Source organism: Miscanthus floridulus, chromosome 18, assembly GCF_019320115.1.
Source record: "Miscanthus floridulus cultivar M001 chromosome 18, ASM1932011v1, whole genome shotgun sequence".
Classification (NCBI taxonomy): domain Eukaryota; kingdom Viridiplantae; phylum Streptophyta; class Magnoliopsida; order Poales; family Poaceae; genus Miscanthus; species Miscanthus floridulus.
Window position 1 is genome coordinate 50,097,998 of NC_089597.1, and position 25,517 is coordinate 50,123,514.

At 46.8% G+C, this 25,517-nt stretch overlaps 1 protein-coding gene across 1 annotated transcript; it reads left to right on the top strand.

Annotated features, from left to right (window-relative positions):
• Positions 1–398: 398 nt before the first annotated feature.
• On the top strand, positions 399–13,946 carry LOC136522874 (GDP-mannose transporter GONST3-like). The gene is made up of 5 exons (XM_066516669.1): positions 399–422; positions 5,848–6,079; positions 6,325–6,532; position 7,053; positions 13,290–13,946. The coding sequence occupies exons 2-5, from the start codon at positions 5,848–5,850 to the stop codon at positions 13,944–13,946; spliced, it is 1,098 nt and encodes a 365-aa protein (XP_066372766.1). The 5' UTR covers positions 399–422.
• Positions 13,947–25,517: the final 11,571 nt, after the last annotated feature.

Here is a 25,517-nt window from a genome sequence, read left to right on the forward strand (position 1 = left end):
CTACAGCCTACTCCCGCTGGTCTTGGGAAAGATGATCCCTTGATCCACCGTCCCTTGACGTAGCGTAGTAGCTGCTTCACCGCAGCCTAGTGATCCTCTCTGGGATCCTCCATGAAGCGACTGACATAGCCCACGGCGAACGCAATGTCCGACCTCGTGTGGACTAGATAGCGCAGACCGTCGACGATGCTCCGGTAGAGTGTTGCATCCACTTTCGCCGCGGTGCTAGCCTTCGTCAGCTTCAGTCGCTCCTCCATCAGAGTCATGCATGGCTTGCACTCAGCCATGCCGCTCCGCTCCAACAGCTTGGAGGCATACGTGCTCTAACCGAGCGTGAGTTCCTCCTTCCCCTGTCTCACCTCGATGCCGAGGTAGTAGGAGAGTGCGCCGAGATTGCTCATTCAAAAACGAGTCGCCATCTCGTGCTTGAAGCTGTTGATGTCCTCCGTGCGCGCGTCGATGACGATCAAGTCATCCACATACACGTCGATGATGAGCTCCTCCTTCCCTGTCACCGTGTGTAGAGTGCGTGCTCGGTTGCGCACCGCTGAAACCCAAGCTCGCCTAGCGTGGCGTTCCATGCTCGTGGGGCTGACCGTAGCCCGTAGAGCGACTTGCACAATCGGAGCACCCTATGCTCCTCTCCCTTGACGGCGAAACCTGGAGGTTGCCTGACGAAGACTGTCTCCGCCAGCTCGCCGTTGAGGAAGACCGATTTAACGTCCAAGTGATGGACGCGCTAGTCCTTTGTTGCTGCCAAGGCTAGTAGCAAATAGACCGACTCCATGTGCGCTACTGGTGCAAAGACTTCCTCGAAGTCGATGCCCTCGTGCTGAACAAAGCCTCGGGCGACGAGGCGCGCCTTGTGCTTTATAATGGCGCCGAGCTCGTCCCACTTAACCTTGTACACCCAGTTCAGGCTGATCGGACGGCATCCTGGAGGTGGATCGACGAGCTATCATGTCTCGTTTTCCTTGATTGCCTTCATCTCCTCCAGCATCACCCGTCACCAGTTTCCGTCGCGCTTGGCCAGCATGAACATGGGTGGTTCCTCTACGCTGACGAGTAGCAACTCTTGATCATTGAGCAGCCGACCAGCCAGTGCTGAGGGTCCTATGCCACCGATGATGTCGTCCAGCCTGTGGAACGCACCTCCTCACCTTTGTGGAAGGCATCCACAAACTTAGTGATGTCACTTGGAGGTGAGGCGAACTCAATCAGTGTTGATGGAGTTCCCTGTTCCACCGGAGTGCTCGGCACAGCACCTTGAGTGCTCGGCACCCTGGTTGCGGTGCTTGGCACTACTTCTAGATAACTCGTTACTACTCCTGTAGTGCTCGGCACCACTGTAGGAGTGCTTAGCCTCAGTCTTGGAGTGGTCGGTACCACTGCAAGATCTCATGGCTCTGCACGGGAGTGCTCGGCACCCGTCCTGGAGTGGTCGCCACCACTGTAGAACCTCCCGGCGCCACTCCTGGCGTGCTCGGCATCCCTCTAGGAGTGCTCGGCATTCCTCTTGAAGTGCTTGGCATTGCCCCAAGAGTGCTCGGCTCTACCGCTGAAGTGCTCGGCACCCCTTCTAGAGTGCTCGGCACCTCTTCCCCAGCGTCTCCACCACCATGGATGACCAGGTGCTCGATGACAAAGGTGTTGGTGAAGCTGCTAGCTTCCCCCATGCTCGGATTGGTCCAGTCCCAAGCCGCCTTCTCGTCGAACACGACGTCGTGCGAGACAAGCACCTTGTCTCCGCGTGGGTCGTAGAGCCGGTACACCTTGGTACCCTCTACGTAGCCTAGGAACACCATCGGCGTGCTCCTGTCCTCCAGCTTGGTGAGGTTTGGCTTTGTCTTCCTGACGTGGCCGATGCAGCCGAATGTCCGGAGGAATGACACGCTCGGCTTGCACCCATACCAAGCTTCGAACGGCGTCTTGCACGTCAAGGCCTTGGTTGGAGCACGGTTGAGGATGAACACTACCGTGGTCACCGCCTCACCCTAGAACCTTACCGGCATGCCTTTGGCCTTCATCATGGATCGAGCCATGCCGACCACCGTCTTGTTCCGCCTCTCCACCACGCCATTCTGTTATGGCGAGTACGGCGCGGTGTGGTGTCGCATCACACCATGATCCGTGCAGTACGCAGCAAACTCCACCGAAGTGAATTCGCCGCCGCGTTCAGTCCTCAGCACATGAAGCTTCTTGCCGCTCTCGCCCACCGTGCGTATCTTGAACTTCTTGATCACCGCCGCCTCTTCATCCTTGCTCGTCAGGAGTTGTAGCCACATGTAGCGACTGTAATCATCCACGAGCAAGAGGAAGTACTGCTGACCACTGTTTGTAGCTGGCGTGATCGGCCTACAGAGGTCATCGTGGATGAGCTCGAGGGCGTCCTTCGCGTGATACTTGGCTGTCTTTGGGAATGGTAGCCTCCTCTGCTTCCCAGCCAGGCAGTTGTCACACAGCGTGCCTCTGTGCTTGATGTGGGGTAGCCCTCGGACCATCTTCTCCAGCCGACCAAGTGCGTCGAAGCTGAGATGTTCGAACCGGGCATGCCACATCCACGGTTCCTTGGTGTGCCTTGCCGCCAGGCACACTGGCTGCTCTACCTTCAAGTCGAGCAGGTACAACCGGTTCAAAGACCTCTTCACCTTGGCAAGAAGTTGCTGCTCCCGGTCCCTAATCCTAAGGACTCTATCCTTGATCAGTACCTCGCTACCACGCTCATCCAGCTGACCAATGCTGATGATGCTTGAACGTAGCTGCGGGATGTAATATACATCCGTTAGCGCAGGGTGCTCCCCGTTCTGGCATCTGAAGATGATGGTGCCGCGCCCTTGGATAGTCACCCTTGAGTCGTCACCAAACTTCACCGTATCGGTAATATCGTCGTCGAGCTCGGAGAAGAATGCCTTGGAGCCCGTCATGTGGTTGCTAGCACTAGAGTCCAGATACCACCGTTGCTCTTGGTCGGTGCCCACACGTCCAAGGAGGACTTGGGTGCGTGGTTCGTCGAGGTTGACAGCCTTCAGGGCCTTTCCAGGTCCTTCCACCATCGTCGCCTCTTCCTTCTCCTCGGACTCAATGTCGTGCAGTGCACAAAACATCACCATCAGGATAGTGGCCTCATCATCATCATCAGCTTGCGCCAGATGAGCCTCAACCTTCTTCTCCTGCTTACAATTTGGGCACTCTCGTGCCCAATGGCCCATCTTCCCACAGCGCTGGTAGGCGTTGGGGTCGACCTACTTCTTCTTCTTCGAAGAAGCCTTGCCGTGGTGCTTGCCATCGCCACCACGGCTGGAGGAGGCTGCCTTCCCAGAGTTCCTCCGAGCAGCCCACTCCTCTTCCGTCAGCAGCAGTTTGCCATTGTCCTTCGTTGCTGTCGCCTGCTCCAAGCGCTCGTCCACCGCCCGTAGATGGCCTGTCATATCCTCAATGGTGAGGGTGGACAAGTCTAGCATCATCTCTATAGAGAGAGCGATTTGGATGTACTTTGCCAGCATGGAGTGGAGGTACTTGGTGACCGCCTCCTCTTCGTCGATCGTGACGCCATGGCTCTTCAGTTTGCTGATGAGCGTCTATAGGCGGAGGGAGAAGTCCTCCACCGTTTCACCATCCTTGAACTTGAGGTTGACGTACTCCTACTTCAGAAGCTGGGCCGTCGCCTTCTTTGCACAGTCGGAACCGACGCGCATCGCCGCAATAGCCTCACACGCCTCCTTAGCAGAGCTCTTCGCCCCCAACGGCTCTCTATACTCCCCCGGTACAGCAGCGAGGATAGCCTCCAACGCTGACATGTCATCTTCCTCATTGTCGGTCCCCTTGTCAACAACATTCCAGAGCCGTCGGGCTCTGAGCTTGACCTTCATGGTCACCGACCACTCTCCATAGTTGGCGCGAGTCAGCGTCGGCCAACTGGTGCCGCTGACCTCCCGCACCATGCGAACAACGACCTCCGGTCATGGCTGGGTAGCCACAATAGTGTCACTATTGTCGCCCATCTCCGAACCGTTCGTCATTGCCAGCGGTTAGTCCGGCAACGGTGTTCGTACGGTTCCGATACCACTTGTTAGCCCACAGGATCACCGGCTCAGGTGAGTCGACCACTCACCAGTCTTGCCGACCACGGCCGAGCACGACCGAGGCTGTCCGACCACACACACACTATGGCTCGAGGTAGAAGAAGAGGGAGAACAGAGCATACACACACAGTACATGCACCAGCGTTGGCTTGAGCCCTGTATAGGGGATGACAAATCTGAACTCTCTTTACTGAGTTGTCGTGGCAGTCTATTTATACAACTCTATCCGTCTAGTCCTAATATTGCGCACATGCCACAACAGTAACTAGATAACACAGCAGGACTGACTTCTGTGCCTGTCCCTGCATGTGGCTACAGAGCGGCAGGTGAGCCGTTCGGCGCCTGCCTCTGCAGCGGCTACAGTACCACAGCAGGGGGCCTTTTCGGTGCCGCCTTCCTTTACTGTGTGTTCACACAAGGAAACAGTAGATTATCTAACACTGGATACTAGTAATCGCTCTCTATCCTTATTGTGTTGCTGAGCACTTACAGGCTACAGCTATAAGCTTCTTAATCATGACTTAGAATTGATTTCTTATTTGGCATATATGTGTTGGAAGTGCATCCTTAGAAGTTCATACCAATCCTAACTAGGAATGCATGAAAATATGCTTTGATTTTTAATATGTGATGGTGATGAACTCTTTATAGCACAAATTAATTAGTACAACTAATTCTGGCAGGCATGAATATATTTGTGAGGAGTGCTGATGATCTCAATTGTTACTATGTGAAATTTGATTGGACGATGTTGATCTGGGGGTTGGGCCAAATTTGGTGAGTTACAAAATGCCAAGGTTCTGTATATTTTGTATTGTGCATAGTTTTTAGGCATTCTTCTGGATAGTCCATTACTACATTAGTAATCTTGTCAGAATTACATAGAGGTTTTAAGGTCCAGTTGGTATCATCAGATGTCAAAATATGTGTTACCCTTGGCATTATATGAATTATAAGGTTGGTAATATGGGTTGGCAAACAATTGAAATTTCATGGGTGAAAGGTGGCAATCCTATTTAGAGGACATCAATTTCTGACCCCCTCCCCCTAGTACTAATTTGATTGCTCTATGCTATGGTACAGTTACATATTGTAATGGAATAGAATATGTGAGAGAGTTCACTAGCAATATGGCATGCACATTACTTTCCTCATGTGTATTTGTTGCTTTCAAATGCTGTTGACCCGCCAGTTCCCTTTACCATGGTTGCAGCCTTGTTATAGGAGTTAAAACTCCTACATATGAAGCAATGTGATGAACAATGTCTGTCGTCTAGCATTTTAAACCAAATGCAGTTGAAGAATTCAGTGTCTCATAACTACATGACTGGGATTTTTTTTTCTTGAATGCACAGGAGAACTGCTCATCACTGCATTAAGAAGGATAGAAAATATTTACACGACAACACACTGCACTTGCTCAAATTATGAACTGGGATCTGTATTTGTAATGGTCAATAATTCATTTTATTGTATCATATAATATGGTATTATGATACGAACTGATGATACAGTGAACTGTAGAAACAGATTTGTACCCTCTTATGCTTTTGCCCTTCATCGAATTTCTCTAGGATGATCACATACTTTCTTTACATTCTAGTACATGGAAACCTATCCTTAAAAGCTTGACTATTAGCCGCATTGATTTTAGTGTGTGTGTTTTTCCTTCAACATGCTTGTGTGCCATAGTTTGTTCCATTTTCTATAGTAGCTACTCGTGAATCTTTTTGAAGCTTTAGTAACTGTAGTTTGCATGTTGCAGATGTCTATTCTCTCAGACCCCTCAAAAAAAGATACTTCACCTGAGGGTTCAGGTACTACCCAGAGAACTGGAGCCTGGAGTAACACATTGAACACTCTTCTGCAGCAAGCCTCAGTCTATGGTGTGGCTGCTGGGTATTGTTTATCAGCGTCGCTGCTCTCCATCATCAACAAATGGGCAGTCATGAAATTTCCATATCCTGGAGCCCTGACAGCTCTGCAGTACTTCACTAGTGTTGGGCCTTGTTTAGATTACCCCAAAATTCCAAGTTTTTTCACTCTCTCTCCATCACATCAATTTTTAGCCACTTGCATGGAGCATTAAATGTAGGTAAAAAAAAAAACTAATTGCACAGTTTAGTTGGAAATCACGAGATGAATCTTTTGAACTTAGTTGGTCCACGATTGGACAATATTTACCAAATAAGACGAAAGTGCTACTATTCATCGGGTTGAAATTTTTCTCAATCTAAACAAGGCCTTGCTGGAGTTCTCCTATGTGGACAGCTCAAGCTCATTGAGCACGACGGCCTTAATTTGAGGACAATGTGGAAGTTCTTACCTGCTGCGGTGATGTTCTATATCTCCGTCTTCACAAATAGTGAACTCCTGCTTCATGCCAATGTGGATACTTTCATTGTGTTCCGTTCTGCTGTGCCTATATTTGTCGCGATCGGAGAGACATTGTATCTGTTAGATATTATGGGCTTGGCCCATTTATTTAATATCTCTATTAAACTCTATGGTCCGTACATGTACATTAATGGTTTTATACCATATGGGAATTTAATCGAGAGGCGACTCTACTTAAATACTTGATCATTGATCGATCTATTTAAGAAGTAAAAGTGAATCACCTGGATGCCACACGCGCGCGCGCGCGCCGCCGCCGCCCGGCCCGGCCCGAGCCCGTGGGCGTGGCGTGGCGGCGAGCGGACGGGCGAGGCCTTTATTTTTGAAACTCCGTTTCCGTTTCCTGTGACGAATTGATTGGAGGTTAACTCCCGTGACTTCTGGCTCTCCGTCTCCGTCTCTCCCACCGCAGAAGGGAGGTGTGACCCCTCGGTGCCGTCGACTTTTCGTCTTCTGGCCTCTGCCTATAAAACGAATCCTCTCCTCTCGGTTAAGTTCTCTTGGCGAAATACACCACTTTCCAGCAGCGCAAGTTCTTCCCGTTCCACCTCCGGCGAGCACTAGAGATGGAAGAGTAGGCCTCCTACGTTTTTGGGGAGTGTCGGTGGTGGCACGACTACTCGCTGGTGAACCTGTAGCGGTGCCTCTTCACGGCGTCCTTTTCTGCACTGCATCGAGCGGGACGACTACAACAGCAAAGCACCACCATGGCTTTTCCTGGTGCGAGCGGCTCCGCCGCAGGGTATAATCTCCTTCACCCTCTTCTGAGTTTCATTATCAATATCATGATGTTCCTAGGCAATACTGCTTTCATATTCAGCATGTTCTGTTTGGTTGATTTGGATGATTATGCTAGTACTGGTTTTCTGGTTCCTTTTATTTTTGTGATCATCGTGATCTTGATATTTGAGAACACATCTTTTATATTTATGATCATATCTGTGATGCTTCAGCTATGTAAAACAATGTTTCACATATGTTTCGGCTCTATAATTTGTCTTATCATCATGTTAACATTTGTCATGAATTGTTTCTGTCTTTTTATTCATGACTTCACTTTCTTTTTTATTGTGTTATTTTTATGGATTAAAATAAATATGAAAATGCCTTATTTTTCAACATTCCAAAAACGTAATTTCAGGCCATTTTCATCTGTTGGCTTTGCGGGCATGCTAAAGCCTACGTCGTTTGAGGGCACTCACTACAAGAGGTGGCGTGAGAAAGCCCTTCTGTGGTTGTCGGCCATGCGCTGTGGTCATGTGCTCAATGAGCAGCCTGCTACTGTGAGATCCGATGAGGATGAGCAGGCTTGGGGACATGCTGAGACCATGTGCAAGGCTGCACTGTTGAGCATCATCAATGATTCTCTGGTTGATGCCTACATACCACTCCCGACTGGCAGAGCTGTGTGGGAAGCCCTTGAGGCCCGATACGGTCTTTCCGACGCCGGTTCTGAGCTGTACATCATGGAGCAGTTCCATGACTACAAGATGGTTGATAACCGTCCTGTAGTCGAACAGGCTCATGAGATACAGGGACTGGTGAAGGAATTGGAGCTGTACGGCTGTCCTCTCCCTGACAGGTTCGTGACAGGGTGCATCATTGCTAAGCTGCCACCTTCCTGGACTGATTTTGCTACTACCTTGAAACACAAGAGGCAGCAGTTTAGCATTGCTGAACTTGTTGGCACTCTTGATGTTGAGGACAAGGCAAGAGCAAAGGATGTTAAGGGAAAGAGCAAGGGCGGGAATGGTGAGGCGACTACTAGTGCACATGTGGTGCAAAAGTTTCGTCCTAAGCCAAAAAAGAAGAAGCCCCAGCAGGAGCTTAAGCAGAAATCCACTACCTTCTTCAAGAAAGGTAATAATAAGAAGATGGGATTAGACAAGGCAAAGATGAACTGCTTCACTTGTGGGAACACTGGGCACTTTTCTAGAGAGTGTCCTGAGGCTAAGTGGAAGCCCCCACCAAAGGCGAAGACAGTCAACACCATTGAGACTGATGCAGACGCTTCTGGGTATGGTAATTTATCTGCATTTACAGTTTGTTCCTCACCTGATTGGTGGGTTGATACAGGTGCAAATATACATGTGTGTGCTGATAAGTCCTTGTTTTCTTTTTACCAGGTCAGGAGGAGTGGAGCCTTGCTGATGGGGAATGGCACGCGTGCTGGTGTTCATGGTGTTGGTACGGTGGATCTAAAGCTTACTTCGGGGAAGACCGTGCAACTCAAGAACGTGCATCATGTCCCCTCAATAAGGAAAAATCTTATTAGTGGCTCTCTGCTATGTCGAGACGGTTTTAAACTTGTGTTTGAGTCGAATAAGTGTGTTATGTCAAAGTATGGAACCTTTGTTGGAAAAGGCTATGAGAGCGGAGGCTTGTTCTGCTTGTCTTTGGTTGATACTTTACCTCTTGCAGTGAATAATGTCGTTAATAACGTTAATGTTGAGATGAATGTTTGGCATTCTCGATTATGTCATGTTAATCTTGGTTGCATGTCCCGCTTAGGTGGTTTGAATTTAATTCCTAAATTTGACGTTGCCAAAAGCTCCAAATGTCATACATGCGTTGAGGCAAAACAACCTCGCAAGCCTCACAAGGCAGCTGTGGCGAGAGAGTTAGCACCACTTGAACTCATCCATTCCGATATTTGTGAAATGAACGGAATTTTGATAAAAGGTGGTAAGAGATACTTCATAACGTTCATAGATGATTGCACTCGATATTGCTATGTGTACCTAATTAAAACAAAAGATGAGGCATTACATTATTTTAAAACCTTTAAAGCTGAGGCTGAGAATCAACTTGAAAAGCATATCAAACGGTTGCGGTCCGATCGCGGGGGAGAATATTTCTCTAATGAATTTTCTGAGTTTTGCGCGGTGCATGGTATAATTCATGAGAGGACACCTCCATACTCACCACAATCCAATGGGATTGCTGAAAGAAAGAACCGCACTCTAACTGACTTGGTGAATGCCATGTTGGAGACAGCTGGTTTATCTAAGGAATGGTGGGGTGAGGCAATTTTAACTGCGAATCATGTCCTAAATAGAGTGCCCACAAAGAACAAAGAAATCACTCCATTTGAGGATTGGGAGAAAAAGAGATTAAATATTTCTTATCTTCGCGTTTGGGGTTGTTTGGCCAAAGTGAACGTGCCAATAAACAAAAAGCGAAAGCTTGGACCAAAAACTGTATATTGTGTTTTCTTAGGCTATGCCATTCATAGTGTGGGCTATCGTTTTTTAATAATAAATTCTAGTGCTCCTGATATGGCTGTTGGAACGGTCATGGAGTCTAGAGATGCCACGTTCTTTGAGAATGAATTTCCAATGAAAATAGGTGCATCTAGCATGTCTAGTCATGATCCTATTCCTGAACTTCATGAATCAAATATACACGCTGATGATAACACCCATGAGCTTGAGCAAAATCCTGAGGAGGATGATAATACTGTCACTCGAAGGAGTAAGAGGCAAAGAGTTGCAAAATCCTTTGGAGAAGACTTTATTATATATCTCGTGGATGACACTCCCACAACCATTTCTGAGGCATACTCTTCTCCTGATTCTGATATGTGGAAGGAGGCAGTGCAAAGTGAGATGGACTCCATTATGTCCAATGGGACGTGGGAAGTGGTTGACCGTCTATTTGGTTGCAAACCTGTGGGCTGTAAATGGGTGTTTAAAAAGAAGCTGAGGCCTGATGGTACAATTGAGAAGTACAAAGCTAGGCTTGTTGCTAAGGGTTATACACAGAAGGAAGGTGAAGATTACTTTGATACTTACTCACCTGTTGCTCGATTGACGACCATTCGTGTGTTGCTATCCCTGGCTGCCTCACATGGTCTTTTCATTCATCAGATGGATGTTAAGACAGCCTTCCTAAATGGAGAGCTTGAGGAAGAGATCTACGTGGATCAGCCTGATGGGTTTATTGCAAATGGTCAAGAGGGTAAAGTTTGTAAGTTATTGAAGTCCCTGTACGGCCTAAAGCAAGCCCCCAAGCAGTGGCATGAGAAGTTTGATAAAACTTTAACATCAGCCGGCTTTGTTGTGAATGAAGCTGATAAATGTGTATATTATCATTTTGGTGGTGGTGATGGTGTGATACTATGCCTATATGTGGATGATATATTAATATTTGGCAACAATCTAAATGTGATTAAAGAAGTAAAAGATTTTTTGTCGAGTAACTTTGAGATGAAAGACTTGGGAGAGGTTGATGTTATTCTCAACATTAAGCTTTCAAGGGAGGAAGGAAATGGTGGGGTAACTCTTATGCAGTCTCACTATGTGGAAAAGGTCTTGAACCGATTTGGGTACAGTGAGTGTACGCCTGCTCCTACTCCGTACGATCCAAGTATTCATTTGAGGAAGAATCACAGAATTGCAAGAGACCAATTGAGATATTCACAGATAATTGGTTCTCTTATGTACCTAGCTAGCGCAACCAGGCCTGATATCTCGTTCGCTGTAAGCAAACTGAGCCGGTTTGTGTCAAATCCGGGAGATACTCACTGGAATGCTCTTGAGAGAGTGCTACGCTATTTGAAAGGGACAATGAGTTACAGCATTCACTTTTCCGGGTATCCGAGGGTACTAGAAGGTTATTGTGATGCTAATTGGATTTCTGATGCGGATCAGCTGTATGCCACGAGTGGATACGTGTTTCTACTTGGAGGTGGTGCTGTTTCTTGGAAGTCTTGCAAGAAGACTATCTTAACGAAGTCTACAATGGAAGCAGAATTGACCGCATTGGATACCGCTAGTGCTGAAGCAGAGTGGCTCCGTGATCTCCTGATGGATTTGCCGATTGTTGAGAAACCAATCCCAGCAATTTCCATGAACTGTGATAATCAAACTGTGATCACTAAGATAAACAGTTCTAAGGATAACATGAAGTCCACAAAGCATGTGAAGAGACGTTTGAAGACTGTCAGAAAACTGAGAAACTCCGGAGTAATTGCATTGGACTATGTCCATACATCAAATAATCTGACAGATCAATTCACTAAGGGTCTGTCACGCAATGTGATAGAAGGTGCGTCGAGGGAACTGGGTTTGAGACCCACATAGAGCCATCAACAGTGGTAACCTATCCTATGTGATTGGAGATCCCGTGAATTAGGATGGCGAAACAAGCTGTTGATTGACTGAGGGAGAGACCCCTTAGATTATAGCTCAGTTCGTTGGAGATGCACCATCTCTCTAATACTGTTAGGCAGGATGATTAAGTTCTTAATGTGATCCGAGCGGCTTGGTATAGCGGGGATGTTGTCCTACAGAACATCCTATAAGGAACACACCTATATGAGCTCGATTGCTAGTCACAATCTATGAGATGTGGGTAATCTCTAGATGCTCATGAAAAGGCCTCGAAGTGTGACTTATATGCTTCAAAACAGAGGGAAGGCACTTGGCAGCCTAGTATCAGTTAAGAGGCTATGTGAAACTCATCTCGCACAAAACTATCAATTCAAGGTTCTGTCCATTGTTCAGTTGTGGATGAGTGTAGCTAGCTTTCTAGATGGATGTTCAACTTAACAGTCTCCATCGAAACACTGGTATATAAAAGGAATGTGGTTCTGAGAACTTCAAACTGCGTACCCTAGAGTTTGGTGGGGATTGTTAGATATTATGGGCTTGGCCCATTTATTTAATATCTCTATTAAACTCTATGGTCCGTACATGTACATTAATGGTTTTATACCATATGGGAATTTAATCGAGAGGCGACTCTACTTAAATACTTGATCATTGATCGATCTATTTGAGAAGTAAAAGTGAATCACCTGGATGCCACACGCGCGCGCGCGCGCCACCGCCGCCGCCGCCCGGCCCGGCCCGAGCCTGTGCCCGTGCGCGTGGGCGTGGCGTGGCGTGGCGAGGCGAGGCGAGGCGAGGCAGGCGGGCGGCGGCGAGCGAGCGGACGGGCGGGCGAGGCCTTTATTTTTGAAACTCCGTTTCCGTTTCCTGTGACGAATTGATTGGAGGTTAACTCCCGTGACTTCTGGCTCTCCGTCTCCGTCTCTCCCACCGCAGAAGGGAGGTGTGACCCCTCGGTGCCGTCGACTTTTCGTCTTCTGGCCTCTGCCTATAAAACGAATCCTCTCCTCTCGGTTAAGTTCTCTTGGCGAAATACACCACTTTCCAGCAGCGCAAGTTCTTCCCGTTCCACCTCCGGCGAGCACCAGAGATGGAAGAGTAGGCCTCCGGAACGCGTCTCCGTCGTGGGCTTCACCTGCTCGGGTGAAGACGGGCGATTACGTTTTTGGGGAGTGTCGGTGGTGGCACGACTACTCGCTGGTGAACCTGTAGCGGTGCCTCTTCACGGCGTCCTTTTCTGCACTGCATCGAGCGGGACGACTACAACAGCAAAGCACCACCATGACTTTTCCTGGTGCGAGCGGCTCCGCCGCAGGGTATAATCTCCTTCACCCTCTTCTGAGTTTCATTATCAATATCATGATGTTCCTAGGCAATACTGCTTTCATATTCAGCATGTTTTGTTTGGTTGATTTGGATGATTATGCTAGTACTGGTTTTCTGGTTCCTTTTATTTTTGTGATCATCGTGATCTTGATATTTGAGAACACATCTTTTATATTTATGATCATATCTGTGATGCTTCAGCTATGTAAAACAATGTTTCACATATGTTTCGGCTCTATAATTTGTCTTATCATCATGTTAACATTTGTCATGAATTGTTTCTGTCTTTTTATTCATGACTTCACTTTCTTTTTTATTGCGTTATTTTTATGGATTAAAATAAATATGAAAATGCCTTATTTTTCAACAGTATCTTCATCAGCCATGGCCATCACTCAAGACATGCCTTTCACTTTCCACAATACTTGCTGGAAGTGTGATCTATGTTTTCGCAGACAACCAATTCACTGTGACTGCTTACACCTGGGCAGTGGCCTACCTAGCAAGCATGTCCATTGATTTCGTGTACATCAAGCACGTCGTAATGACCATTGGGCTGAACACACGGGGCCTTGTGCTATACAACAACCTTGAGGCTTTGATGCTATTCCCCCTTGAGCTCCTTATAATGGGAGAATTTGATCAGATGAAGGTTGACAGCTCCAAAGTGTCAAACTGGCTTTCATTTGATGTGGTCCTCCCTGTTGTCCTCTCATGCCTGTTTGGACTATCAATATCATCCTTCGGATTCTCCTGCAGACGGGCTATCTCTGCTACTGGGTTCACAGTGCTTGGCATAGTGAACAACCTCCTAACTGTTGTGATTAATTTGCTTATCTGGGACAAGCATGCCTCTTTTGTGGGTACCAATGGGCTCTTGATATGCATGTCAGGTGGTGTGCTCTACCAGCAATCCACCACAAAACCGAAGGCACCCAAGGTTGAGCCGAAGGAAGAGAACGACGAGGAGCAGCAGAAACTGCTGCAGATGCAGGCAGAGCAAGAGAGCAATTCAACTCAAAACTAAAGCTCTTCATGAACCTCACAAGGAAAGTTCACCTTTGATGCATTATCTCCTTTGCAACAGCCTCACCGGAACGTTTTTGAGTATTGGCTAATATACTTGGAAAGAAGCATATGGATCAATGTAGTCCTGAACTATGAGCTATAAAAATTCATGTTTTAGATATTCGAAGTCATGGAGGGGACCTAATTATCACTATGCAATTATTTATTTCTATATTACCACTTTCATTTGTAATTGTAACACAAAATTGTTTTTGATAGGATACCAGGTACTCGGCAAATATACCTGCATTGAATACTTACAGTTCGGTGATAGTATGATCTGTGTTTAGTCATTTCTTTGCTGGAGTTTGCCTATTTGTTCTGTACCTTATTGCTGGTGATGAAGCCATTGGTTCTTGTGCTAAAAGGAAAGTTATCTTATCATCGCTGTCGGTGCATAAGGGCAGCTCCATTGTGTATTCTAAGCCGGCGCAAAGAGCACACAGATTTTTATTTGTTGTGGGCCTCATATTAGTATGTGTAAGAAGTTTACACATTGAAGATCTTTTTGCTAATAAAGCACATGTTGACCTGTTAACTTTTGCACCTTGCTAGGGGAAAATACAGCTACCCTAAACTGTATCATCATGGAAGTCTGGCACACATGTTGTTCAAGTAACTTTGCTTGCTCTTGGCGTATGCAATGCAATTTTGCTGTGCTTTGAAAGTCTGAAGGCAAAGCCGTTCAAGTAGCTCTGCTTGGGCACTTGCGCAATGTATCCCATGAGGGTAATGAGAATAATTAAAACAACGACAGCGTTAAAATGATAATAGTAGTTTGGCTTTTTAAGCGTAGTTGGTTGTTGTGCAAATACTTTGAAGTCGCCGCAAGAAAAAATATTGATGAAGTCTTCGAATAGAAGAACCAGGGTTTGTAAAAACGCGAATACAGTGTCATCATATATTACCAAGGCACAGAGGAACTATCTTTGTAAAAATGCGCGATGACCTTTTGCTTAGCGAAATCGCTTCTCTTTGCCCCTTAACTTAATTTTAATAAAGTAAGTGTCGGTGCAGAAGGTGACCAGCACGTAAATATTTATAGTTTTGTCGTACGTTGTGATCGGATGTGACCTAACACTCAATGACACAGGATTTATACTGGTTCAGGCAACGTGCCCTATGTCCAGTTTGAGTCGGTCGGTGACTTTATTCTTGAGCCCAGGTGCTCGAAGTTTGCAGTGGAGTTACAAACGAGAAGGAGAAAGATAGGGGGTACAAGAGGTCCGGTCGGACTCTAGTCTGAGGGGCCGAAAGTGACGGGAGCTTTGCTATGAGCTAAGTGTTCGAGCGTGTGCTTGTGGTTTGAACCTGGTGGTTCTGTTGTTGTGTCCTAGTGAACTGATCGATCTATCTATTGGGAGAGAGCGCATTCCCTTTTATAGATGAAGGGGATGGCCTTACAAGTGAGAGGGAGAGAGTACGTATGCTACTAAGTCTTGTTGCCCACATCGGAGTGTACCAGATAATGGTAGGCGCCCACAATACTGTTTAATGTCAGATGCACGTGGGACGTTGCGTCGTCTTCTTCTGGTATGGCAGACGTCGATGCCTGTCATACTGTTGATGCCCAGAGGCATGTAGGATTTTTTACCATGTTCGCCTGGTACGATAAATGCCAGCGCCCACAACACTGCTGATGCCCAGAGGCATGTGGGGGAGCCTTACCGTGTTTGTCTGGTATGGGTGTTGATGGCGCCCACAATACTGTAGAAAAAATATCGGCGCCCACAACACCGCTTGGTTCTATCATGCCAGGAAGGTCATAGGGTACTATCCTACAGGTGTACATGGTACGGTTCTTGATATTGCGGTTGGCTTAAGTGTCCTACCTTACTTTCTCCGTCTGTTTTCTGGTCCTTACCGAGCGGGCGTCCCCGGTCGGTTAGTCTCAGTCGGCTCTAATTGCGCCAGTTGGAGAAGAGTTGTAAGCAGGTGTTCGGCGCTTTCCCGGTTGGAGAAGCGGTTTGGAGTCAGAAGTGGTGTTTTGGCCGGACCTTCCGGTCGGAGAGGCCGTCCGGAGGCGGGCCGGAGTCGGAAGCGAGGCCTTCCGGTCAGAGATACGGGCCAGAGTCGAAAGCGGGCGCCGTTCCTTCTCGGCCAGGCCTTTCGGTCGGAGATTGGATCGCCCTTTCTGTCCTGTCATTTAGGTATTTGGGCCAGCCCATGAGTTGCGCGTCGTTTGCAACGTTGTCTGCTGGGCCAAACCTTTGTTGTGAAGCTAATCTATGAGGGACCCCGGGTTTATGAACCCGACAGTAAGTATTTAGAAAAGAAAGCGATTCTTGGTTTTAGTGCCCTCTTCCTCATCTACGCTCATCAAGCCAATTTTGCTTTTTGGAAGTTGAAAGAGGAAGTGGACATTTCGAAATGACAGCATCGAAGATATCTATATACACATGAACGCTTATTCCGGACTGCGTTCCGAAAAAATAGCCTACTTGATAGAAAGGGCAGACACTCTCGTCTTTCAACCCCATCGTCACTTTGAATTTATCAGTGGGGCACTCTTTACTTACAGCCTCTACGAGTTGTAAGTGAATGTGGCCGGTGCGTGTAAACGGAAGGGTACTTGACTAACAGGGGGCAATTGCATCGCACCTGACTCCATCCGTAAGGGAGATCGGCAGCTACCCCTCCGATGCGAAAGTAATTATGCATCATTTGCATACTTGTAGCAGCTTCAAATATAGCAGCTTCAAATAGATCATATATCAATATTCTATCTCTAAAATGTAGAAAAAAGGAGTATGTGCCCCGAGATCCGCCCTAAAAGGTCCAAGCCATAACAAATGAGAAGCTATACGGCTTAATTCTAACATAATTACTCTAATATAGCTGGCTCTTAGGGATGGCAACAGGGCGAATTCGGATCGGGTGGAGTCTCTGTGCACCCGAACCCGAAACCCGAAATCAAAACCCAAAACCGCACCCATGGATACCCGAAATCCGAATGGATACCCGAAACCCGCTTTGTATGGCAACATAGTAAGAGCAAAAAGGACTTTCTATAAACATATGCATGATATATATACACATATTCACATGTATAAACAAGAGGCAACAAATAAAAAATATTTTCATGAGTCAACTTAGAATAAATTTAATAATCTAAGTAAATAAGTTATTATTAGCATATTATAAAATATGAGTTTTAATTCCAAATGATTTATTTCGGATATGCATTGGATATCCACGGGAGGAAAACCAAACCCGATAGGTTTCGGGGCCCGAACCCAAAAAATCGTCGTTGAGAAATCATCCCCGAACCCTGAACCCGCAAGACCCGAAACCCGCGGATATCCGACCCGAAACCGCCCTGTTGCCATCCTTACTGGCTCTTTGGAGTATTTGAATATTCTCCAAGAATTCAGATGCATTTGCCGTTATTGCTTCCGTAAACATAGTAGCTAAATAATCCCATCGTGTTACATAAGGCAAGTATTGTATAATACTTCTGTTTTCTGCAATTTTTTTCCATTCCTCTGTGTAAATACCCTAATATGGAGCATAGTGTCATCATTATCATATATTACCAAGGCACAAAGAACTATCTTGGAAGCAATGAATATTAAGGTTGTTTATCTTTGAATATGGTGTTGTAACACCCTAAAATTTGGCTCTTTTGGAAATAGAGCTAAAATGATTAAATTTGAAATTTTGTGTTCATTAAAACATAGGAAATAATTTTTTTTATGAAATTAAAATTTAATATAAGGTTTAGAAACGTGGATGTGCATACACGCTGGTGCATTTGATTTAATTAATTGAGTGGTTTTGGTTAAAATTCAAATTGGTTTAAATTGCTTTTGAAAATGACTTTGAAATAAAAGAAAAAAAAGAAATTAGAATATAAAAGAGTTTAAAAAGGCTGTGTAATTTATTTAAAACTTAACAAAAGTCCTTATCCTATTTTTTAATCGAAAGTATATATTTGAAATAATATTTGAATTAGATTTGATTCATATTTGAAATCGGTTTTGAAATAGAAAAGAAAATTTGAAGATTGAGAATCCTTTTTGGCCCGAGCAGCCGCCCAGCACCGGCCCGCCCTGGCCTACCCTCTCTTCCTCACTACCTTCCCCGTGTGGGTTTCCTGACCGCACGTCCGTTACTGTAGGTGATATGAAGTTTCTTTCTTGGACCGTAGTGGTTTGTCGTAGCTTCCATCAGTATCCGCGCCCTAGGGCAATGGCAGTGCCCACAATCTGTAAGACAAATGTCGGCGCCTACAACACTGTTTGGGCTCTGACATGCCTGGAAGGTCTCAAAGCGCCCTTCTTGTCATATCCTGATGGTAACTTTTCTGCGGCGTGCAGGTATGTCCTTGGTATTGTGGTTGACTTGAGTGCCCTGCCTTATCTATGTGTGAGTTAGGAAGGAGTCGCGTGCATAGACGTCGGTGAGGTGGAGCCAACCCTCGGGGTCGGGCGAGGCGGAGCTAGTCCTCAGGCGTCGGCGAGCGGAGCCAACCCTCGGGGGTCAAGCGAGGCGGAGCCAGCTCTCAGACGTCGGGCGAGACGGAGCCAACCCTCGGGGGTCGGCGAAGCGGAGCCAGCTCTCAGACGTCGGGCGGGTGGAGCCAACCCTCAAGGGGTCGGGCGAGGCAAAGCCAACCCTCGGGGTTGGGCGAAGCGGAGCTAGCTCTTAGACGTCGGGCGAGGCGGAGCCAACCCTCGGGTCGGGCGAGGCGGGGCCAGCCCTTAGACGTCGGCGAGACAGAGCAAACCCTCGGGGATCGGGCGAGGCGGAGCCAGTCCTCAGATGTCGGACGAGGTGGAGACAATCCTCTAACTCGTGCGAGGCGGAGCCAACCCTTGGGGGTTCGGGCGAGGCGAAGCCAGCCCTCAGACGTCGAACGGGGTGGAGACGGCCCTCAACGTCGGGCGAGGCGGAGCCAACTCTCGGGAGTCGGGCGAGGCGGAGCCAGCTCTCAGACGTCGGGCGAGGCGGAGCCAGCCCTCGGGAGTCAGCCTGAGGCGTTCCCAACCCTCGAGGGTCGGACGATCGGACGAAACGGATCCTACGGCCTTGGTGTTTGGACGAGCGGGGCCTACTGGAAATGTAGTCGCGTTCTTGATCGCTCTGATGAATTAGTGTTGATGGTATCAACTCCTCTTATTCGGGTACCCTAGTCTTGGTCCCCGACAGAGGTTGTCTTGCAATTTTTTCACGGTATGTGGACTTTCCTTCTTTACGGTGCTTATGATCCATGTACGTACTGTCTTAAAATCATTGTAATTTTTTAATTTATACCTTGTGATTTGGTTGTGTGCAGATTGGTACATTGATCACCTTGATATCCCAAAAGATTGTGGTACGCATCAAATTTTGATGATCTACCTCGCATTTGCAATGTCTCCAAAGAGCTTTGACTTTGTGATGAGAGTGGACATGCACAGGCTGCGGTTGCGTTCATACGGGTGGCGCCGGTTTGTACATTTCCTTTGTTCTTGTCTTTTGGTCATTCATAAATGCATTGCATTTAATAACTCTAACTCTCTCTATTTCAAATGTCATTTCGGGCTGTTACACCGTATTCAACTCCTCCAAGTACAACCGAGCATCCTATGGCTGATGAAGTGCATGTTCATAGCTCCACAACATCCCTGAATGATTGGCTGCACCCATCGGGTTTCCAGCAGTCAAAGTGCACAGAAGGGCATTTTCAGACTGGTACATACCGCTGCAGCAAGCTCATCTGTTTGTTGCAATAGATACCTTTCCATGTTGCGCTACATTCCCATCCATGTTTCATAACTATTTTTAGTGCTGCTGTACCCTTTTTCACCTTCCTTTTTTTCCTATCCAAACAGGTGCCTCCTCAATACCAGCCCATATCAGAGAGACGAATTCTCTAATCGAGCGTGACATTGACGAGCTTACCGAGGCTATGGCCGCAGATTTCAAGGTCAAATGCAAGGGCATATACAAGAATCGTTTGGCTGCAGCTTGTCTAATCGAGCGTGACATTGATGAGCTCACCGAGGCTATGGCCGCAGATTTCAAGGTCAAATGCAAGGGCATATACAAGAATCGTTTGGCTGCAGCTAAGATGATCAACCTAACCCATCAGGCTCATGCAACACTTGCAATGCAACCTCCAGGCCTCTACAAGTGGTGGTGTGCCCCCTTCTAAGGTTTCTGATGGGACTGCGGGTCAGGGTGAGAACAGTTTGGCTCAGACTGGAAGAGATGTTGCTGATATAGACATCACGAAAAGATTTCTTCTATGGTCATTGATACTGTCAAAGCAGGAGCACGTTTGGAGTCCTCTAATGCACATCCCAGCCCTTCGTCTCGCAGAAATAGTGAGTCTCCAACCTTTTGCAGCGATATTCCATCTTTCAATCTATTTAAAGATTGAGATGCATATTTCAATTTCATGTATGGTGATGACATGGTGGGAACCAAAACAGGTAAGGAAATGCGAACGAGTCAGCCCACTACTATGGCACCAATTCCTGGCTACTATTCTTCCTTATTCAAATTTGCTTATTGCTATTCTATTTCTGTCATTATGTTCTTATACACATGTTCACTTTGTTTCTCTTTCTTTTCTAATTTTTTTTGGTAGGTGCTGCCACCAAGATGGATGTTGGTGGCAACAAAATGAACTCGAGTGCATTTGAAAAGAAGAATAGGATGAAGAGGGCTGCACTTGAACTCAACCCTGGCAAGAAGCCCAAAAGGATAAAGCTAGAAGAAGATGCAAGATTGGCTTACGAAACATATGTAGCTAAGAAAATGCTGATTCAAAGGCCATCAACACGGGTTCGATGTGAACTGTGAGTTCTCCACTTTCATGCAAAGTTCACTTGTCTTTTCTATATTTGTAGTATAATTGTTCTTGTTATGTTGCAATGCCAGTTTTCATATGTTTCCTCTGTCATATATTCTTGTTGCAGAATTCATGAACGTACTGGCAGGAGCTCTGCCTTTCAATTAAGATGGGATAAGAAAGTTTATGTACAAGCAAAGGCAACTAGGTTAAAGTCCCCCCCCCCCCCCCCCTTAAGCATGCGAGCTAAATGTAATCGAATGCTCTCTTCCTTTGCTCAATGCCTTCCTTTATCCTTGCGGCTACCTGCGGCACCGTTTCACTCCTATTGTCGAAAATTCTCCTGTTCTCTCTTTCCATATATTCCAAAAGGTGTAGATAACTACCTCCGTTAAGCCCCTCAGCTCTTGGCGTTTTTGCCGCGCGTCTGCCCACATGACTTGATATGGGTGGGGTGGCGTTGGCATTTTGCTGTTGTTGGATTTGAGTGAAGTTTTGCCAGTGAGGATTTGATTCCAACCGCCTTTGCCAAAGGGCAATAAGGCATAGGTGGAGGCTTTGTCTTAAAGGTCCATTGCACATCACGCATGTTGTGGTGAGGCCACCCTCTCTTTTGTAGGTTTGTGCCGTTAGATTTTGTCTTGTACTAGAGATCCACGCAAGATCTTGCATCTGTTCTCCACATGCGCTTTCCAAATCAAGTCCGTACCAAAGTGGAGAGAGACGAACCTCTCTGAATTGTATTCTGTAGGGCCGATGGGTGGAGTATGGAGTAATTCCCATCGTTGGTCCAACGCCAGGGATGGTGTCCGGACGCCCGGTTGCAGGTGCACATCCGGTATGCGTATCCAGAGGGAACAAACTCCTCTATGTGGATGGGCGAGGTGATTTTCCTTCCAAGTTTATGCATCCAATTGTTGTTTCGGAGCTCTTGTTGCACCGTTCGGTTTGTCCTTGAGAGCAGGCGGAATAAGTTGGGGGCTAGGTACTTAGGAGCTGATCATCGAGCCAAGCTGTCATCATAATGTTGTATCAAATGAGTCATACTCAGTTAGTGTTATTTAAATCTACTCTACACTACTCCTTTCCAAATGATTCTTTTATGACAACATCTTCTTAAATGCATGTTTCAGACTTATTGATATTATGTTCAGTTAGTTCTTTCCAATGTTTCACTATTATCTCCAATTTATGCATTTCAGAAACGTTTGCTTACCACGTTTCACAAGCCCTGCCAATATGTTGTTTTAGATTACTTATATGTTTCATTCTTTATTAGAATATAAACTATTAAGTTCTCAAATTGTTGTTTAGGCCACCTTTATTCGAATTGCTGGATTCCATGTAACCTATGAGGACTTCTACGAATCCCTCAACCAAGGGGACACATTGCTAACACAGTATGACAATAGCCAAGGGGACACATTGCTAACACAGTCATGACAATGTGGACCTACCAATTTAATCATAACTGTCAAGCTGCTTGGGAACTTGACAACGACATTGTCAAGAAATTTGCATTCAATGTCGTGTTCACAGTAAGCTTAAAACATCAATTTCTAGCATTTGTGTAACTTCCATTGTACAACATTTGTTGTTTTCTAGCCATGGTTTGTAAAACATCACTCTTTTTCCCCAGGACAAGCTAATCATAGATCCAAATCGTTTCGAACAAGAAAGTTTCATATCAGGATTGATGAGCTTGACAAAAGATGGACATTGTGAGAGATGCACTTGGTATAGTCCCTGGTTTGTCATTTATGTTGCAGTTTGCTTTCTGATATGTTTCAAATGCCCATGATATATGTTTCAAGTTAGTTCCATGTCTTGTTTCATTGTTTTATTATCAACTCTATTGGATACTACTCTGTTAGTCCACATTATTGATATGTTTCTTTTGCATGTAGTTGTTCTTTCCTATTGTTCACGATGACCACTGGGTGCTTGTATGCATTAATATGTTCCTTCACAAAATAGTTTTCTTCAATTCCATCAATGCTTCGAGGGACATTCCTTGTTTCCAGTGTGCCAAAAACTTGGTAATTAGTGTGCTCCTTACACGTTTCATTCTTGGCATCATTTACACCAAGTTGAAGCACTAATAATGAACTGAAATATGAACCATTTGTTTCATTTCCAGGTTGAAAACTTTGCAATTGCTGCTCTTGCAAGTGGTGTTCTCAACGTGATGTATCAAAGTTTGCGTGGATCTACCCTACGGACTACCCGCAGCAAAAGACACTGTACATATTCGATGCACGCCTCTTTGGCAATGTGTGAATCTATTTTTTTCCTAAATCATTGACCCCATTGTTTTTTTACCTCATTATAATTTATTTCTTTTGTGGTTCCTTTCAAGGTATGACTGTGGTCTTTATGTTATGCTCTATATGGAGTTCTGGGATGGGATGAAGATGGACATCAAATTTGATTCGGTTCGTGTTTTCCAATGTCCATTTCCCTTTTTCATTTCACTCATTCACATTTGGCATCATTTTAGTTTTGGCCTTTTTTTTTCAGGCCCAGATTGTCGACTACAGGAAGATTGTGGCTGGCTTCCTCCTCCTATCACCAATGAACGAGATCTCAACTGATGACTTCAACAAGGACAATTGCTGAATTAGCCAAAGACATCTCATTACTTGTGTAGTTAATCTAGTGAAACTAGAGATCATTGTAGTTGGGTTTGTCATCTCTGTAACCTTCTAAATGTATTACTTGCAACAGGCCACTAAGACTAGTTGAACATGGTCCATCAGAGGCGTGTCTTCATCACTTCCCTCTGTATTTGTGCGAGTGACAAGCTGTTTATTGGGTGTTTGGTTTGGTTTGTTTGTGCGTGGGACTTCAATGGTAGCAGTATGTTCTTCTGACAGTTGAATCGGTCCTGGATTTGGAGCACTACCTACTACAGTGGTAATCGTACTGTAGCCTGTCGCATCATTTCTTCAGACAAGTCTGTGATGCTGTTTTGCATTGGTTTGCGGCGGTCAGAAACTGTCTCTGCTATATATTTACTGGATTTAGCCCACAGGATCACCGGCTCAGATAAATCGATCACTCATCAGTCTTATCGACCATGGCCAAGCACGATCGAGGCTGTCCAACCACACACATTATAGCTCGAGGTAGAAGAAGAGGGAGAACAGAGCCTACACACAGTATAGGCACTAGCGTTGGCCGGAGCCCTGTATATGAGATAGCAAATCTGAACTCTTTTTACTGAGTTGCCATGGCAGTCTATTTATACAACTCTATCCATTTAGTCCTAGGACATCGCACATGCTACAACAGTAACTAGATAACACAGTAGGACTGACTTCTACGCTTGTCCCTGTATGTGGCTATAGAGCGGTAGGTGAGCCGTTCGGCGCCTGCCTCTGCAGCGGCTACAATACCATAGCAGGGGGCTTTTTTGGCGCCGCCTTCCCTTGCTATGTGTTCACACAAGAAAGCAGTAGATTATCTAATAATTCTTCCCCTAATCCTACTGCTATCCCATATATTTCCTCCATACCGTCATCTCCTTCAGCTCCGTGAGTCGAAGACGTCTGAGCAACTTGGTGGGGGACGTCCGCGAGTTGCCGACCAGTTTCGATCGAACTCGATGAGCGATCTTCCCTCCATCGACACAGTCCCTAAGGAAGATGAAACTTTACGTCGATGTGGTTGCGTCTGCCGGTCCGCGCAGAATCGGATTCTTCGCGAGGGGCGATGGCGGGCTGGTTGTCCACCATAAGTGCTGGTGGGTGAGCTTCCACGGCCGGTCAGCTCGCCCAGTAGCCGGCGCAGCCACACAACTTGACACGCCACTGTGGCCGCCGCTACGTACTCTGGCCTCAGCGATGTAGATAGCGTCACCACCTTCTGTTTTAGCGACAGCCATGAAATTGGGGCCGACCCGAGAAGACGAGCACGCCAGAGGTGCTCCGTCGTCCGTCAATATCCCCCGCCATGTCTACATCGCTGAACACAGGTGAGCTACAGCCTACTCCGCTGGTCTTGGGAAAGTGATCCCTTGATCCACCGTCCCTTGACGTAGCGTAGTAGCTGCTTCACCGCAGCCTAGTGAGTCCTCTCTGGGATCCTCCATGAAGCGACTGACATAGCCCACGGCGAACGCATGTCCGACCTCGTGTGGACTAGATAGCGCAGACCGTCGACGATGCTCCGGTAGAGTGTTGCAAATCCACTTTCGCACCGCGGTGCTAGCCTTCGTCAGCTTCAGTCGCTCCTCATCAGAGTCATGCATGGCTTGCACTCAGCCATGCCGCTCCGCTCCAACAGCTTGGAGGCATAACTTGCTCTAACCGAGCGTGAGTTCCTCCTTCCCCGTCTCACCTCGATGCCGAGGTAGTAGGAGAGTGCGGCCGATATTGCTCATTCAAAAACGAGTAGTCGCCATCTCTCGTGCTTGAAGCTGTTGATGTCCTCCGTGCGCGCGTCGATGACGATCAAGTCATCCACATACACGTCGATGATGAGCTCCTCCTTCCCTGTCACCGTGTGTAGAGGTTGCGTGCTCGGTTGCGCACCGCTGAAACCCAAGCTCGCCTAGCGTGGCGTTCCATGCTCGTGGGGCTGACCGTAGCCCGTAGAGCGACTTGCACAATCGGAGCACCCTATGCTCCTCTCCCTTGACGGCGAAACCTGGAGGTTGCCTGACGAAGACTGTCTCCGCCAGCTCGCCGTTGAGGAAGACCGATTTAAACGTCCAAGTGATGGACGCGCTAGTCCTTTGTTGCTGCC